Source organism: Ochotona princeps, chromosome 7 (genome assembly GCF_030435755.1).
Source record: "Ochotona princeps isolate mOchPri1 chromosome 7, mOchPri1.hap1, whole genome shotgun sequence".
NCBI classification, from domain to species: Eukaryota; Metazoa; Chordata; class Mammalia; order Lagomorpha; family Ochotonidae; genus Ochotona; species Ochotona princeps.
In genome coordinates, this window is record NC_080838.1 from 36,204,815 (window position 1) to 36,223,358 (window position 18,544).

Below are 18,544 nucleotides of genomic sequence, written 5' to 3' on the forward strand. Positions count from 1 at the left end.
GGCAAGCGGCGCCCGTTGCCGCCCCAATCACGGCCCCAAACAGCACCCTTCCCGACACGCCCCTGGCTCTCAACCAGCCAAGGCTCCCTGACGACCCACCCGTCATACCCTGGACACCCCCTGCAAAACCACTTCACCTGTCCACTGCACAAAATCCGCTTTTCGAATTTTTCCCGCGAACGCGAGTGACGTCATCACCCTGGGACAAGCAGACAAGGACCCACGCTGAGCCCACCCACATCCCCGCCCCTAGAACACGTCATTCACACCGCCAATCAGATCCTTGACTGGCACTCCCTGAAGTCCTCGCGTGTGACGTTACGGAAGGCGCGCGGCCTGCAGGCTCCCGTAAGGAAACCTGCGAGAGGGGCGTCGCTTATCCTATGACGCGAAATAGCCCCGACTTTCGGCATCTGGAGACGGAACGGGTGGAAGGAAGCCGTCTTTAACGCTGTATTTGGAGACTTGAGCGGAGTGAGTCACGAGTGGCCCTGGGTCGCCTATATTGCGTGACGTGTGCATTCGTCCGGGTCTTTTTTCTTGCAGCTCCGTCTGACGTCTGGGGTCCCTCGGGCGCGCCCTGGGCTCGCGTGGCCTAGTTGTGTGTGCGCATGCGCAGCGTCCCCCCGGCCGCCCTGCAGTTCCAGTTTGCGCGGCGTGGGGGCGCGCGCGGCGTGGGGCGGTTTGGGGCGCGGCTCGTGCAGGGCGGGGCGGCGAATGTCCACGGGCGGGGTGGGGCGTGTTGCCGGTTGGTGTGGAAGCAGCAAACCGGAGCCGATTTTCTTTAACGCGACTCTGGCGCCGACCTCAAGGAATTGACAATCCTTAGAGGAGAGGGAGTAAGTGCTGAGTCTGTGTCCCCAGTGCATCCGCACAGGTATTCAGCCACAGCCGATGTAGAGGTGGTTCTAGAAGTCCACGACGAATAAGATGGACAACAAAAGTCAGCAGGGCTATTTAGACAGCTTAGGACGAATCAAAGCAAAGATACAGGCCGAGTGTACAGGGGCCACAGAGCACAAAGGTTCTTAACTGGCTTGGACCTGAGAGCTCTTTTGGAAATGTAATAAACAGTTGCGGATCAGCCTCCTAGGATAATGTGTTTATGTCTATCAAAGTATTTTCTGGTATAATTTTACTGGGAAAAAAATTACCTGGGGTCTTGTTGAACTCTTCTTTCGTCATTGACCTGTTTTACAACTGTAACTTCTACAGCATAGTTAAAGAGAGTGGAAATTGAGTTGTCCAGTGGAGAAGTAGTTATTTCCCTGACTAGTTTTAACATTCGTTTCCATTTTCCTGATTGCATGTGTGTACGTACCTGTGTACTTTTTCTATTATTATTATTTTTAAAGATTCATTTTTATTGGAAAGGCAGATATATAGAGAGAAGGAGAGACAGAGAGGAAGATCTTCCATCTGAGATTCACTCCGCAAGTGACCGCAATGGCCAGAGCCGAGCTGTTCCAAAGCCAGGAGCCAGGAACTTCTTCCTGGTCTCACATGCAGGTGCAGGGGCCCAAGGTTTTGGGCTGTCCTCGACTGCTTTCCCAGGCTAGAAGCAGGGAGCTGGATGGGAAGTGGAGCTGCCAGGATTAGAACCAGCACCCATATAGGATCCCAACTTATGATTTAGTGGAGTTAACAAAAAATTTTTGTTTATGTGAGGGCCAGAGCATCAGAGACAGAAAGGTGTCTTCCACCCTCTGGTTCACGTCCCAGATTTCAAGTTTAAGCTGGACTAGGCCCAACACGGGAGCCAGGAGCTCCACCTGAGGTTCCCACCTGGGTAGTAGGGACCTGTGGGCAGGACTTCATTGGAGCATGTAGAATTGGAATTGTGTACGATTGGGATTGTATGTGACTCACATGATGGCTCCACCACGCCCCAGCATTCTGAGGAGTTCTTGAGTGACGGGCAAGGGTGTGGTCAAGCGGCCAGGATGCTGCTTGAAGAGCCTCATGGTTTCAGCCTTGCCTGATCCTACCTGTTGGCAAGCGTTTAATGAGTGAACTAGCAGATGAAAGAGTTCTCTCACCCTCTTACTGGCCTTTAAGAGAAAACTAAAGGTAATTATAGTCATAATAATTCCTGTGTTAGGACGTAGATTGCTAGTAACAAATTAAAGTGGTTCTAATTAGTAAGTAAGCCTTGTGAGACCCAGCCACACCTGTACCCACATATCTCGCTGGTTTTAGCAAGTAAAATACTACTAGTTTGTGAGCATTTAGAACAATGTGAAGTGCCCGACAGTTTTACACAGTAACTTTTTATTTTTTGTTTAAAGACTATAGAAGCCAATTTTTTTTTTCTTAATGCATATCAGATAAGTGCCTAGAATTTCTGATGTTGAGTTTGGACAGCCACCTCAAAACCAGATCTGTTTTCTGCAAGTTACATCGGCTTCTTTGGAAAGTGTCTGACTTCCAGAGTAGCCTGTGAGATGCCGCGTCGTTCTAGCGACAGCTGCGAAAAATGATGAATACATGGAAGGAAAGAAGGGAGAGGACCATTTCAAAAGTCAAATTGAGGACCCAGCGGAGTGGTCTAGTGGTTAAAAGTCCTCGCCTTGAATGCACCGCGATCCCATATGGGCACTCGTTCTAATCCCAGCAGCTCCACTTCCCATCCAGCTCCCTGCTTGTGGCCTGGGAAAGCAGTCGAGGACACCCGCGTGGGGGACCCTGCACCCGTGTGGGAGACCTGGAGAAGGTTCCTGACTCCTGGCTTTGGATCGGTGCAGCACCGGCCACTGCGGTCACTTGGGAAGTGAATCATCGGATGGAAGGTCTTCCTCTCCGTCTCTCCTCCTCTCTGTATATATCTGACTGCAATAAAAATAAATAAATCTTAAAAAAAGTCAAATTGGTAGGACTTAATGAGAGTGATAAGTTATAATAGTGGCGCATGGTTGGCTGTTGCTGAATATGTTCTCTAAAGCAGCGTTTTGAAGGGCTTTAGTTGCATTGTTTTGAACTGGAACCCATCTGGGGATGCAGGCGTCACAGCACGGCTACCCCCTTTGTATTTGATTTATAGTCTACCGACTTGAAAGAGTTTGAAATGCTTAACATTTCTCAAGTGCTTTTCAATGTGTTAATTTAACTATTCAACAAACATTCAGATAATGATGAATGTAAAGTCCCATGCCCTCATAGCATTTACATTCTAGGAAAGTAGATAAACAATACAGTTATTGTAAGAACCCTGTGCAGGGCAAGAGCTGTGCAAGAAATTGTTTTGATTGTTTTTTGTAAGATTATCTATTTAACAGGCAGAATTACACTGAGAGGGGCCTTCCTGAGTGTGCTGAGTGTGCTGGCTCGCTCCCCAGTTGGCTGAAACATACTGGGCTGAGCCAGCAGACACACACAGGACTGGAGCACGCTAAAGCCAGGAGCTTCGTTCAGGTCTCCCAGGTGCATGGGCCAGAGCACTCAGGCCGTCTGCTGCTGCTTTCCCAGGTGTAATTGCATGGTGCTGGATTGGAAGTGGAGCATCTAGGTTCTCAAATGTGCACCCGTACAGGATGCCTGGGCTGCAGGTGGCAGTTTTGAATGCTATGCCATGACGCTTGCCCCACTTATGTTAAGTTAATGATTTTTCCCTGGAGGATTGCATGGAAGAGGAAAAGGGTAGAGGCAGGCTGACCCCTTTGGAAGATTTTAACTATAGTTTAGGCAAACCATGGAGATTGTTTGGATCAGGTGGTTGTGAAAGAGGTGTTCCTATTCAGGGTATAGTTAAAACTAACAGACAAAGTGACGAATTGACTGTGAGGTATGTTGTAAACAGGAATTAGAAATGATTTCAGGGTTTTGTCCACTTAGCAAAGTCTGTTATGTTAACTTGGAGATATGCTTTGGATCAGGGGTGGAGCATGGGGCTGTAAAGGCCATGAAGTCCGGTGTCTGCCCTGCTAAGACAACCACAGCAGGAACTGAAATGTAATAAATCTGTGTCAGGCTCATTTTTTCACATGTTTATTTTGTCTGTCCTGTGAATGATGTTATAATTACCCAGGTGGCCCTTTTGCAGAGAAAATCCTACTTTACCTAAGTAAATGGCAGTGTCATTGGGACAGTTGGATGTTAGAATGGGGTTCTAATGAGAAAATAAAAGACTTAGGGAGCATCTGCATAAGACCGAGACACCCGCACGCAGAGCGTGTGGGTGAAGAGGGAGGCTCAGGATCTAGTCCCATCCCAGAAAGCATGCAGAGAAAACTCCTGGCAATGACCAACTGCAAATGCTGTTGAAATATGTTGTGGACAGTGGGACCCACTAATGACTGTGGCTTTTCTGGAATGAGAGGATGGGTACTAGTGGCAGTATGGGGTAATGAATGACGTTATATGATTTTAATTGTTAAATAATTCATGATTTGCATCTTTTCAAGGTAATTGTTTGGTCATCTAAAATCTGCTGAGGGGAGGTTTATTTTGACTCTCATTTCAAGAGAAAGCACACCATTGGCTGAAGCACCCAGTGAGGCCAGATAGTGGAGCAGGAAGAAACGCAGAACAGTGTGTTCCTGTCTGTTGTAACCATCCTGATTGGGACTTGGTTCCAATCCAACTCTTCAGACAGATCCCACCTTCAGATTGGGTGAGGCTTCAGCCAATCTGGCAGAGGCAGAGCTAACTGGCAGAGGCAGAGCTAACTGGCAGAGGCAGGAGATAGTAATGTAGCAGGTTAGGGTTTTCATCTCCCAAGCCGTAATCAGGAATAAATGCAGCTCTGCTGTTTGTCTTCAACATCCCTGTTGAATTTTTCCCATACTGTGAAGCACTCAGACTAGGCAAACCCTTTGAAGGCAACCCAAATATTTAGTGATTTATTCCATTTTACCGTGTTAATCATAACTTGTGATTTACAGACATGGAAGAAATGGAAATTGAAGGTGGAAATCGAAAGAATATGGAAGAGGAAAGCACTGAAAAGAAAAAAGAAGTAGAAAAAAAGAAAAGGTCCAGAGTGAAGCAGGTGCTTGCAGATATTGCTAAACAAGTGGACTTCTGGTTTGGGGATGCAAATCTCCACAAAGATAAATTCCTTAGGGAACAGATTGAAAAATCTAGAGACGGATGTAAGTATAAACAAATTTGTGATAATTGTAATAAACAGATATATGTATAACATTGTAATTATAGGTATATGCATAATAAAAAGGACCATGAGATGCATATATATGTGTTGCCACATATCATATACATATAATATTACACATAATTGATAATATATTTTTGTTTCACCATGTAAGATTTTGGTACTGTAAAACTGAAAAGCAGCATACCAATTTAGCGGAGCACTACACTCCCCTAATCCAAACCTCAAAGACCTGTTCACTTACTCAAAGGGAAGAAGCTATAATAAATTATCTGTAATATTCACCTTTTTTTTTGTAACAGATGTAGACATATCACTTCTACTGTCTTTTAACAAAATGAAAAAACTTACTACTGATGGCAAATTAATAGCCAGAGCATTGAAAAGTTCTGCTATTGTAGAGGTAATTAAAATTTTTAAATTTACTCCAGCTTAATCTGTTATATTATTTTTACTAATTTTAATACCCGATTTTGTAGCTGGATTTAGAAGGCACCAAAATCAGGAGGAAAAAACCTCTGGGTGAAAGACCAAAAGATGAAGATGAGCGAACAGTGTATGTGGTAAGCCATTCCCCGAGACCAAATTCTTATTCAAAGAGACAAGGAAACATTTTATTAATGTTGAAATTTTATTGACATACATATTGTGAAAGGCTTATTATTTATTACTCACTACTACTTGTAATTTATCGTAGGAATTACTTCCCAAAAATGTTAATCACAGCTGGATTGAAAGAGTATTTGGAAAATGTGGCAATGTGGTTTATGTAAGTATACCACATTATAAATCTACTGGAGATCCAAAAGGATTTGCTTTTGTGGAATTTGAAACCAAAGAACAAGCAGCAAAAGCTATTGAGGTAGGTCCAGATCCTAAAAAGAGAAAAGTGAAAAATTTAGCAAACAGGTGTTATGCATAGTAAAATTTTCTTCAAATCATTCAGTTTCTTAACAACCCTCCGGAAGAAGCACCAAGAAAACCTGGCATATTTCCTAAAACGGTGAAAGACAAGCCCATTCCTGCCCTCCAAGTAGCTGGTAAGTGTTTAACATTTACACATGGCCTTGGCCAAGAGGCCAGTGAGTTGATACTTAAGTGTCTGGAGATAAAACTGATTGACAATACCCTTACAGAAGAAAAGAAAAAGAAAAAGAAGAAGAAAGGGCGTGTGAAGAAGGAAGAGAATGCACAGACCAAAGAACTACCAGTGGACACAAGCAGCGAAGGCAAAGTGAAAAGCTCCAGGGCCGCATCTGAGGGCTCTGAAGCAGAAGCTACTGAACCCCAAAAGCAGCCCTCGAAGAAAAAGAAAAAACGTGAAAAGGGTCGTCTGTCCAAAGCCTCTGAAGGCAGAACAGAGAAGAGGAAGAGAAGCGGCTCTGAAGATGCAGAAAGCTTAGCTCCCAGGTCAAAAGTAAAAAAAGTGGCCCATAAAGACAACAGTAAAACTGAAACACCAGAAGTTTCCACAGAAAACAGAGGTATGACTAATAAGCTTAACCTTGTATTTCATTAGTTAAAGTATTTTGCTTTATGTATTTCATTACTTTAAAAGTCGGATTTCCCCAGATTTAGGATTCTCTACTGAAGAGGAAAAGGATACCGGAGACATTAAAGATAGTGCTCTCTTAAAAACAAAAAGGAAGCATAAGAAAAAACATAAAGAGAGACACAAAATGGGAGAAGAGGTTATACCTTTGAGAGTACTATCAAAGTAAGTACATGGTATAAATTCTGTGATTAGCCACTGAGAACATTCCATCACCATTGCTAAAGTGCAATTCCAGTATATATTCAACAGAGTTGCATATTAGCAACAGTAATGGCATGTAACCAAGACTTGAGAACAGTGTGGGTTTGAAAGCAGCAGACACTAGGAACCACCACACTCAAACATGGAAGCACTTATTTTTATTGTGGCACAGCAAGTGCCTCCATGTTAAAGTGGAGAGGGCACCTTAGCAGACTAGAAAACAGCTGAAACAGGTTTGAACTGCCCTTTTTGCACTCTTGAGGCCTTCTGAAAAAGAAAATGGAAGACTTACCATCACCAAAACATGGAAGCACTTACTTGTTTAGTTTCAAAGCAAGTACACCCACGTTTAAGTGGTGGGAAGCCCGGTCTTTAGGAACTTGAAGCCCTTTCCCTGAAACAAAGTTTTAGTAAAAAGCTCATGAAAAAAAACAGCAATTTCAAAAATCGTGTGGTTTGGAGACACCTCCACTGAAACATGGAAGCACTTACTTTTGTTGTACACAGCAGGTGCCCCCATGTTAAAGCAAAGGGGATCCCTTCAGCTTCCACAAGGAGGGAAGGAGACGAGCTGCAGGAGTATGTGGAATTCACTTCGACTAAAACATGGAAGCACTTACTTTTTTTAGCAGAAATCAAAGAAAGCACCTCCATGTTAAAGTTGAAGGGAGCCCACTCTTCACCAAGGAATGATTGCCGAGTAGAAAGACGAACTAGGAAAACGCAGAAAAAGAGCTTAACTTTACCTTCTTCAGCAGGCAAGCACAGATGTCCTTTCTTCTCAGGAAGGGTGGAAGACAAGACATCAGGCACTTGTATTTATACTGTTCTTAACTCCTAAATTCCTGTGACCTTTTTATCTCTGAGAATCATTACAAGAGCCTTTTGTTATTTTAATGTATCAGCTCTCAGGGAAAGTATGATCCTTGGTGGATCTGGACTGGGTTTTTTTTTTTTTTTTTTTTTTTTTGAAGTATACAGATGTCAACATTAGCAACAAAAACCACTACCACTAGATATTCTCCTCTGAAACAAGAATAAAAGCTATCTACTTGTTTGATGGCATAGATTAGAGTAACAATGACTGTTCCCACTAAACTAGGAGATGCATTGTGTTTCTATCTGGGGCAGCTCTAGCTGTTTAAGGAAACATCTACATATTAAGTCTATGTAAATAAATAAATAGCTTCCATAAAGTGTTTTTTTTTTCTCCTAAGAAATTCCTTTTGCTTTGAGCAAATACTAAGGAATGTTATCTCACAAATTGGGAGCAGTTTAACAAATCAACTTTGCATTTTAATTTCTCACTTTTCCCTAATAGTGAACGACCCAGTGAATGCTACTAAATAATGGTCTCTTAAATGGTACCTTCCTGATTTAAAATATTTGAAGCACACTTAACAATTTAAATGGGAACTTTAAAAGGTTTAATCTGAAAGATGGGATAGGGTGCATTCCCTTTCCTTGTCAGCTAGGTGGAGTTTAGGACCTATGATCTGGGTGTATAGTTAAATACAGTGAGGAGAAGGAGGAGTGTGTTGCAGTCACTGGGAATATATGTACTTAGAGTCATCCTATGTCACTATTTCAATAGTTCCTTTTTTTTTTTTTTTACAGGAGTGAATGGATGGATTTAAAAAAAGAATATTTGGCCCTACAAAAAGCCAGCATGGCTTCTTTAAAAAAAACAATATCCCAAATAAAATCAGAGTCAGAAATGGATACAGACAGTGGAGGACCTAATAAGTCAGGAGTGAAAAATGAAAATGGTAAAGATAACTATGATAATTTTTTCTAGTCTCAATTTAAATGTGTGATTGATTCTTTTAAACAGTATGTTTTTAGCAATATGAGAAATTGCCCACCATTTTCATTATTAATGAATGAATGCTTAGTTTGTAAGAATAAGGACTGATTTCTTATATCTAACTTTAATCCATAGCCACAAACCAGTAACAGACCTTATCCAAATTAGAATCTTCTTTTAAATTTCCACAAAATATAAAAAATAACTTTCCCAATTGAATAATAGTGTTTAGAATATTCTTAATAATACTCAGTATCTTTTTTTTTATTAAGCAGCATTGTTTTGTTCCTTGTTTCAGGGAAAAGTAGTAATTTCTAAAGTTTTATAAATGTTCTTCTAACAATAACACTTTACATTTAGAGTAACAAGATTTTGCACATTTTATTTTATAGTAGTCTGAAGTGTTGTGATGCAGGGCACAGCCTTCACTATTTAAATTCAGTATTTATTTCAAGATAAATCATGTAAATCATCATGAGAAATTGTTGTTCTATAATGTCCTAAGTATTCCACTATCAAGTGTAAGAGATTTATTCCCTTTTCTGTTTGAAATCAGAAACCAGCAGGGAGGAGCCTGGCCCCCCAGAGAAGGTTCCTGCCACAGGACCACAGTTTGTGAGTGGAGTGATTGTGAAGATTGTTGGCTCGGAGCCCATACCTGGCAGGAAACAAGTCCGGGTAATGCTTTTGAACCCCTAGAGTGTTTTTTCCCTTCTCTTCCTCATGCGAAAATGCTTTGAATATGGAACACAGGACAAATCAAAACAGAATTTGTGTCTGTATTGTAAAACCACTGCTGTAGAGTTTTGACTATTTGGAAACGCTTAGATTTGAAGTGAAGCAAAATCTACACTGAGATTGCTAATTCAGATATATAGTGAGCAGTCTTTACAGGAAAATTGCAACTTGTGCATATTTTCATTAGTTTTCGTAATGACTGCAGTGTGATTGAATAAGAAAGTAGACTGTAATCATCCTAACATTAAAGCAGTAGAAATAGGAAAACTTCTTAGAAAACTATTTTCTTTTGATGAAAACAGATTTCACTGAAACACTTGACACCAAAATATTTTTAGAAGATTTAATCATCATTAGAGTTTATCTGAAATTATTTGTGATACTGTAATCATCGGATACTACCTATTTAGGAGCATGTTTAAGAATTTCTACATTTGCCTTGTTTGGTGTTCTTGCCCTTCGATAGATCCCAAAAAAAGTAGTTCCCATCTTTTTAATGTACGGTTATGGACTTATTTTTGTTAATGAAACCATCTTAGAAATGAGCGTTTTTGCTGACAGAAAAACAGGAGATTTTATAGGAAATTAGCTTGTCTATCTTTTTTTTCCCAGTTTTTTCAATACATGGTAATTGCTTTTCACACAGTCACAAGATTATTTCAAAGTTCTTTAATTCTGATGCAGATAAATTCATACTTACGTGTAATGCCAAAATTGTTGTACCTTACTGGTAGTAATCTTTTTTCGCTTTATATAGTTTATCCCATTTATCCTAGCACAATGCTTTTTTCTTATCAGTGCAGTCTTCCTGCTTTGTGTGGGGTTATCATAGTAACTCACACTTAACCTTGTCACCAAGGTCAGGGATTTGACTTAAATGCACAGAATGTTTTATAGCATTAAGAACTGTATTTTAAGTGCCCAGCAGCATGTAATATGTAGTTTTTGTTTTATATGGATCTGTACATTCACATTTTGTAATAGCCCCTGAGGCTGTTCATTCACAATGATGTCTGGACACTATTTTAATATCTAAAATCCTGCAGTCATCACTAAAAACATGAACTTTTTATTCTAATATTTATAAGATATTTAGATAATCCCAGTATGCAACTATCATCTTGCCTTTCAGGTTATGGTAGCAACCTAGAATTCAGGGTAAAAAGGCTACATGTTTGAGGGACAGGAATTCTGTGATTCAGTTGAAAAAGATTTAACACAGAAGTTACTCCAAGTTTGTAATCTGGAATCACTGACATCACTGAATGATAATTGTTAATGTACATTCTTAATTTATGATTATCAGAATCGTAAAATAGCTGCATTAATGAAGTTAGTAGTTAGTTACATTTTACTGGAACAAAACCTGGGCTATGATGGTGATTACTGCTGCCAATGTGATTTCCAGGCTGAACTGTCATTCTAAGGGTTTTTAATTCCAAGGATTTTACATCAGGAGATTAGCCTGACATTACAATGGATATTTAGTAAATATCTCCTAATTCGCCTGAAAAAATGCTGCAAAAATCACGACCATTTAACACGTTCAGATTTTATAAATTCTACTTACTCTTGCTTTGTGTCCAAATTTAGGACTGATTTATTTGATGACAAAATGGAAGATATATTACCAGCTTTTTTTTTTTTTTTAATTCATGGAGTAACTGTTTTATGGTAGATGATGTACTAAGTGTTGGAGTGTGTTAAGCCCATGGTTTCTAGAGACTCACAGATTTTTTTTTATTATTGCCTAATAGACTCTTTTTGATCTGTGATGACATATCATTTCTAGATATTTTTTCAGTTCTTTCCATAATACAATCATCTAGAAATTCAGCATCTAAGAGTAATATAAAATATCTGCTTCTACAAAATTTGGGTCAAAACTAAAGGTGAGATAGTGTAGGGCTTTTTTTTTTCTTAACAGTGGAGAATCTCCAGTTATTTCTTTAATCTTATGAATGGAACCTTTGTGTCAGATTCGTAATTAGTAGCATAACATTCCTGCATAAATACTTTGTTTTCAGTGTAGAACCTGCTGGGCGGGGGAGTTGATTAAGAATGCAGGAATCTCGTTAATTTGCCCTCACAGCAGGTATTATATGTAAAACTTCCCCCCCCCCGCCCCCCGCACGGCCTTGTTTAGAAGTTACTTGGGCATTTTAACAAAAAGCTTTGTTGAGCTGTGTCCTGTTGGATCCACTGGGGGAAATAGGGAGTTTTGTAGATGTAAAATAATGAAACTTTTTTCCTGTGAGTTTTATAAAAAGTTGAATCAATTTTACACATAGTTTTAAGTTTTAAGTGCTTTTCTACAGGTAAGTTAAGAGCACAGATTCTCTGATTTCTTTTCCATTTATTTTGTTTCCTTTTACTGATGGCTCTTGGACTTGAATCCTGTGATAGTGAGGGAAGACCATTGAATGATATTCCCCTTGTGGCTTATAATTTAGAAGTATGTTCTTAAAATGCAAAGGGAAGTTAATTTTTAGTATTGTTATTTTTCGTTGATTCTCTTCTTTGTCCATATCTGTTTATAGAAACTTTTGTGCATATTTAGATATGTTTTATATCTGATGTTTAGTCCTCATTAATCCACCTAACCCCTGGAATAATTTTAGAATTACTATGAAGCATTTTTACTAATGGCTTTAATACTTTCTACAAAACTTCAATGCAGGATACTTTGGCTGCAATCTCAGAAGTTGTATATGTTGATTTGCTAGAAGGAGATACAGAATGCCATGCTAGATTTAAAACTCCAGAGGATGCTGAAGCAGTAATGAAAGCATGTGCGGAAATCCAGAAGAAACACTGCTGGAAAGTAGAAATTCTTTCTGGTAAATTTCTTTTCATATTAGTTCTTGTGACGGATTGTATTTTCCAAGGTTGGCTAATGAAGCTAGTGCTTTGTGTTTCAGTGTGTAGGTCCATGATTTAGAATGCAATGCTTTGAATGCATTTTTCCATAAGTATCCTGCATTTAAAGATGAGAGTTTTTATTGTTTTTAAGGTGATCATGAGCAGAGATACTGGCAGAAGATTTTGGTAGACAGACAGGCCAAACTTAATCAACCTCGGGAAAAGAAAAGAGGCACTGAGAAGGTAATCCGTTCATATTTGCTTTTTTGTTTTTACACCTTGAATAGTGTGCTTGGAGGTTAATAACTTATGAATGTCAGTAACAGGTAGTCATAAAATAACTTTGGTTTTGCTCTTATGTAACAAAGGCCTACAGAAGATAGTGTTTTAGTTTGAGAAGTAATATTGTCTTTTTCTTCGCTACGCAATTCATGAAGTTACAATTATTTTCCTACAGGGATACATAATTTTACAGCTTTCCATTTTCTCCCCCTTAAAAAACAAATTGCTGCCAAGTTGCAAGGTCTCCATTTCTGGCTGCTCTGTTTTGTTTGCCAGTGAATGATTGGAGGAAGACTGCCTTCATGATACAAGCATAGGGTATTTAGATTACAGCTTATAATGATTTGAGACTCTACAGATAATATTGAGAGACTTTATGTATAATCATTGCTGCAGCAATGATAAGCTTTGTTCCTTTTTCTGGGGAAGAACGTGATACTAGTAAGCTAAAAAACTTAAATAAACCTATCCTCTCTAGTTTAAAAGTGATGCTTTCTTATTTCGGCATTATTGATTTGATTTCATGTGTTCAAAATTATCTTTAAAAAAAAGTATAAAAATCCATTGTTTTTCATCAGCCTTGGATTTATGATGATTTGGGGAAGGTCACCAACTGGTCTTTGTTAATTTAGTTTGCTTAACTGAGATTGCACTTACTGAGATGCAGTGGCCTCTTTCCTTCCTAAAAAACTCTTCCAGGCATTTGAGGTGTTAATTTCAAAGTCTGCTTGTTTTTATTTAAATGTTAAAATCATTTATTTAGAACTGAAATAGGTCCATTTTGTTAAATCAAGACTTACACTTCTAACTGGGATTTTTTTGTTTAGATTGATTTTTTTAAGTAGAAATTACTCATTTAATATTGTAAATTTAGAAATGTTCTTTGACAGTTTAATTTGCAAAAACCAAACATTTGCTGGAGAATTTTATTAACTGAGTGAAACATAAATGAATAGATGAGTCTTGATGTGGAGCATTCTTTCCCTGATTTCATTCACTTGTTCATGGTCATTGTAATTAGAACAATTTGTTACATAGAAACATCTGAAGCTGTGAAAGTAGTCAGTCAGATCATGTCATGAAAAGAGGCTACACCCAAGGTAACTGCTGTACAGAACTTGTCAGAGGACAGTAAACTATAACTAGTTATTTTGTTATTAATTTGGCTAACATGTTTTGAATGTCCTTTTTCTTGAAATTGGTACGACTCTGAATAACAAACTCTCCTGTGTTCATGGAAACTTGCAGGTTAACATTATAGGTTTAGGTTGTAGTCAGCACTGTATAGAAAAACATAAAGCACATGACTTCATATCATGAAGCTTTCCAGGAGATTTCTCTAGGAAGGTGACAAAGCAGAGGCCTTAGGGAAATGAGCAGCCAACCCAGAGTTAGAACTGCTATCTAGTGAGAAGCAACAGACAGTGCAGGTCTTGAAGGAGGATTATCAGGAACTAGAAAAGACCAGTGAAGTGTGGGGAGGACTCAGCAGAACCTTCGTGGTGGAAAGCAAATGCTGAGAAAAAAATAGAGTGTCAGTGATTCTGCCAAAAGTATGAGGTAATTGCTTTACTGACAAGGCAGCCCAGCATTTCCACAGTGCTGTTGAGGGACAGAAGAGCAATAACAAGAAAAACTATTGAAATGAATGCTTACTAATAACTGGTTTTCAGAGAAAAATATTTGCACTTATTCCAAAACTAAATATATTTAACTTTTCTTCTTCCTTCTGTGTAATTTCATCTGCCGCCTTTAAATATAATGTAAGGGAGCAGGTGCTTGGTGCATTGGTTATGGCCCTGCTTTAGGCACACACATCCTATATCAGAGTGGCTGGTTCAAGTCCAGCTACCCTGCTTCCCATCTAGCTTATTGCTGGTGAGCACCCTAGATGGCAGTAGTGATGGCTGCAGTACTTGTGTCCCTGCTACTAACGTAGGCGACCCACGTGGAATTCCAGCCTCCTGGCTTCAAGGCGGGCCTAGCCCTAGCCCTGGCTGCTGTGTTGCAGACAAATGCTGGCTCCAGACAAAAGTAGATGGTAAATGTCTTTAAAATTTATGAGGAGTTAAAATAGTAGACCCTTACTTGAAATGTTTCTTAATTTTCAAATTTTATACCACAGTGTCTTGATGATTGTCCAACCCCAAGGGGATATGAAACTACAAATATAGATCCTGAGCTCTATTAAAAGAATAAAAATCATCAATGTGGAATAGTTGTTTATCTTATATAAATTGATTTATTTACTGAAAGGCCATTAACAAGACAGATGAGAAGCAAAGCTGAATAAGAGGACCCACCATACTGGTATTATGAACCATTTCCCTTTTTGGCTGCTGGCCATGCCCACTGCACCACAACACTGGCCCAGGAGTAGCTATTTTTAATTGAAAAGTCTTTTTTTTCTTTTTAAAGGTTTGTGTATTTATTTTTGAGGCAGAGGTAGAAGAGGGGAAAGAGAAAGAAGGAGAGAAACACATATCTTCCATGTGGTGGTATATTTCCCAAAGGCCACCAAGGCCAAGGTTGAGCCAAGCTGAAACAAAGAGCCAAGAGATTGATTCCCGTCTCTCATGTGGGTGCAGTGGTCTCAGTACTTGTGCCATCTTCTCCTGGCTGCTTCAGGCAGATTATCTGAGAACTGAATCGGAAGTGGACCAGCTACTGTGGGGTGCCGGGCATCATGGGCATAGCTTTCCTGGTTGTATCACAATCTCATCCCTAGTTCAGATTTTCATTACTACAGAACTAAAGTAGAGAAGAGAGTTGGTTATTGCAAAGATTTATTACCTGTTATGCTTACTAAGCCATAATCTCAGCATTTCTCTTTATGATTGATTTCGCCTAAAATTTCATGAAAATTGGTAGATGTGAAGTTTTTCTAACCATAATCATTGAAGTATCTAACATTCCATTTTCTGATTTTTTTTCTTTGTAGTTAATCACCAAAGCTGAAAAGATTAGACTGGAGAAGACTCAGCAAGCAAGTCAACACATTAGATTTTCTGAGTATGACTGAAAATAATTACAGTTGACCTCTTCCTGGTTCACTGGATTCTCCACCAATTCATAGAAAATCCATTTGTATTATGGTAGTACTACATAACAGATGTTTTTCTAAGATTTACCTTTAGTTAGAATTGTTATTCCTCAGCTTAAAAATAAGACTCTTGATTTTTCTTTAAGCATTTTATTTGTTGAAATTATCTGAGTTAACCTCAAGTGATTTCCTAATAAATTTCTTTTGAACATTATCGTTAAAAGAAGCATTTAATTGCATTGCAAAAACAACAGTGCACGTCTTTAGGAAAAGGTTTAAGAGTAGATTATCAGTGGACTTTGTCAGTTACGTTTTATATTTTCGATTTGGGTGTCCTTTCGTGTTGACTTGTACAGACATCTGTGTGGTACTGCGTTCTCTTGCTTTTTGCCTTTCTGGCTTTCCACTCAAGAATACATCCTACACAAGCCGATGGGCCACATCAGGTTAGGACACCTCTTTGACCTAATCTCATATCTTAGTATTGCATAAATTCTAGGCTGTTCTGCTTCCCATCTGACTTCCTGTTAAAGTTCCTGGGAGGTAGCAGATGATGGCTTGGGGAAGCTGAGTGATATAGGGAGTGAACCAGTGGGTGGAAGAGCCACTTCCCTCTGTGTTGCCCTGCCTGTCTGTGCTTTTCAATTTTAACTAAAGAGAGTGCTCTAAACAACAAAACAATTCCTGGTTCCATCAGCTTTAGAGTAGGGGGTTGGCTGCTCCTTCCAGTGGGTATAGCAGCATATAATTGGGAATCTGTTTATTGGCATTAGTGAACAATTTAAGAAGATAGCCTGCCTCAGTGTGTTGGGAAATCAGTAGCTGTTGAGTACCAATGAGTACCTTAGCAAGATGCCACTGAAAGCTTTCTCCTCTTTCTCTCCCAGAAGCAAATCTGGCATCCAACACTCATGGGACAGGGTGGAGAAAAAGCTATAAATAGTTGTTAAATCCTGTTATGAGGATAATGATTAAAGATGCTACAGTTGATCTACAAAAGTCAGAAATGAATGTATGTTTTCTGATTACAGGTTCATTTTTTACCAGTGAAGAGTATCTTAAGGTGACAGTCAAAAATGTTACAAGTACAATTTCAGAAATTCTTCCCTTGGTAGTTTTTAAAAGATGCACTCAGTTCAACAAATCCTTATTAAATATCTGTGGATATTGTTGCAGCACTTTGGATACATTCATGAACAAAACAAAGATCCATCTTTCATGTAGCATATATTCCAGCAGTACATAGAAAAGGAGAGTACAGTTTGTTAGAATGTGATGACTCCTACCGACAAAAAAAGGCAAAAGAAAAGAAGCACTCATTGTTTTAATTCTTCGGTTCTTGAATCCTTTGAATTTAGTCCATAATTTTTTTATCTTGCTCTATAGCAGACAGTGACACTTCAGTCATTGAAATTATAAAGAAAATGAGAATTTAAGTTATCACAGGAGAGGCAGACAAGTAACTGCACAACTGTGAAACAGTTTGGGTGATAAGTTTACAATTCCTGCTGACAGTGGGAGTTCTGAAAGCTGAATCATATCTGCATGGCTTTTCCAGGTCCCTCTGAATCTTGAAATTGTAAAGGGGTAAGTGTGTAAATACTAAGCAAATAATGATGCTTAGCAAACAGCTTGCTTAATTGAATTAAATTGATAGCTTCAGGAAGTTAGCCACATAGACACTTGATCTAGTTATAGAAAAGATATTTTTTTTGAATCCCCACTATGCACCTTCCTTTGTGTATGTCATTGGATTTGCTTCTTTAACTTCAAAACCAGTCTGACATAGGCACCCTGCAATAGCATAGAATAATGCATAAAATAACTTTACTTTCCATCTATTGTGGTTAGTTGTATTTTAGTGAAGTATATATCATTATTGGCACCATTTTTAAAATGAAAGTGCAGCCTGGCCTGGTAGCCTAGTGACTAAACCCTCACCTTGTACATGACAGGATCCCAGGTGGGTGCCAGTTCTAACAACAGAGGCCACAGGTTCAGTGCATTTGGTAGCTCCCTCTCACCCCAGCCTACTCCTATTCTTGTTTCCCTCTTTCCAAAGATTTGCCTCTGATTTTAGTCATATAATTGTGCTTCTGTTGCAATTAGAGATTTCTTCTTGTAAGAAGTGTGTTTTTATTGTCTGCAGGATAGATTTATGGAATAGGAACTTCTATGGTGTCCAAAATGGGCCGGAAAGGGCTATGTAAATTTTGTATGGCTGCAGCAGTGTATAAAGATATGCTTTTTTTTTTTTTTTTTTTTTTTTTTTTTTTTTTAAAGATTTATTCATTTTATTACAGCCAGATATACAGAGAGGAGGAGAGACAGAGAGGAAGATCCTCCATCCGATGTTTCACTCCCCAAGTGAGCCGCAACGGGCCGGTGCGCGCCGATCCGATGCCGGGAACCTGGAACCTCTTCCGGGTCTCCCACGCGGGTGCAGGGTCCCAAAGCTTTGGGCCGTCCTCGACTGCTTTCCCAGGCCACAAGCAGGGAGCTGGATGGGAAGTGGAGCTGCCGGGATTAGAACCGGCACCCATATGGGATCCCGGGGCTTTCAAGGCGAGGACTTTAGCCGCTAGGCCACGCCGCCGGGCCCAAAGATATGCTTTTTTTAAAACTCTGATTAATATGAAATGCTACCAATCTTTTCATTTATGCTAATCTTGAGTTCATCTCATTAATGTTTTAAGGCACATTTCCCTGGTTGCTCTTAAGATTAAATACTTTTTGTATGCTTATTAAATACTCCCTAGATTCCTTTTTCTTGGTTTTTTGAATTATACTAAGTTGTTTTAATAGAGTTGATATGCAGAGTTTATATATTAACAAAACCCTGTAACTATTCCCTTTCAAGCTCTTTCAAATTAGATAATAATGCATTTATATGAAATTTTGATATTTTGATGGAGCCGTGTCTTTTTTGTTGTTGAAATGCAAAAA

The 18,544-nt window shown here is 39.2% G+C and overlaps 1 protein-coding gene across 3 annotated transcripts; it reads left to right on the forward strand.

The window, feature by feature from the left end:
• The first annotated feature begins 331 nt into the window (after positions 1-331).
• LARP7 (La ribonucleoprotein 7, transcriptional regulator) lies at positions 332-15,814 on the forward strand. 3 transcript variants are annotated; one of them, XM_058666947.1, is made up of 13 exons: positions 332-474; positions 4,881-5,090; positions 5,413-5,513; positions 5,590-5,673; positions 5,808-5,972; positions 6,057-6,150; positions 6,247-6,594; positions 6,683-6,827; positions 8,484-8,635; positions 9,230-9,351; positions 12,092-12,251; positions 12,425-12,516; positions 15,497-15,814. In XM_058666947.1, exons 2-13 carry the CDS (start codon positions 4,883-4,885, stop codon positions 15,575-15,577), a joined length of 1,752 nt encoding a protein of 583 aa, XP_058522930.1. In that variant the 5' UTR covers positions 332-474; positions 4,881-4,882; the 3' UTR covers positions 15,578-15,814. The 3 variants fall into 3 exon arrangements, with proteins under 3 accessions (XP_058522930.1, XP_058522932.1, XP_058522931.1); XM_058666949.1 differs by lacking the exon at positions 332-474 and adding an exon at positions 859-877; XM_058666948.1 differs by lacking the exon at positions 332-474 and adding an exon at positions 3,528-3,545.
• The last annotated feature ends 2,730 nt before the right edge of the window (positions 15,815-18,544 follow it).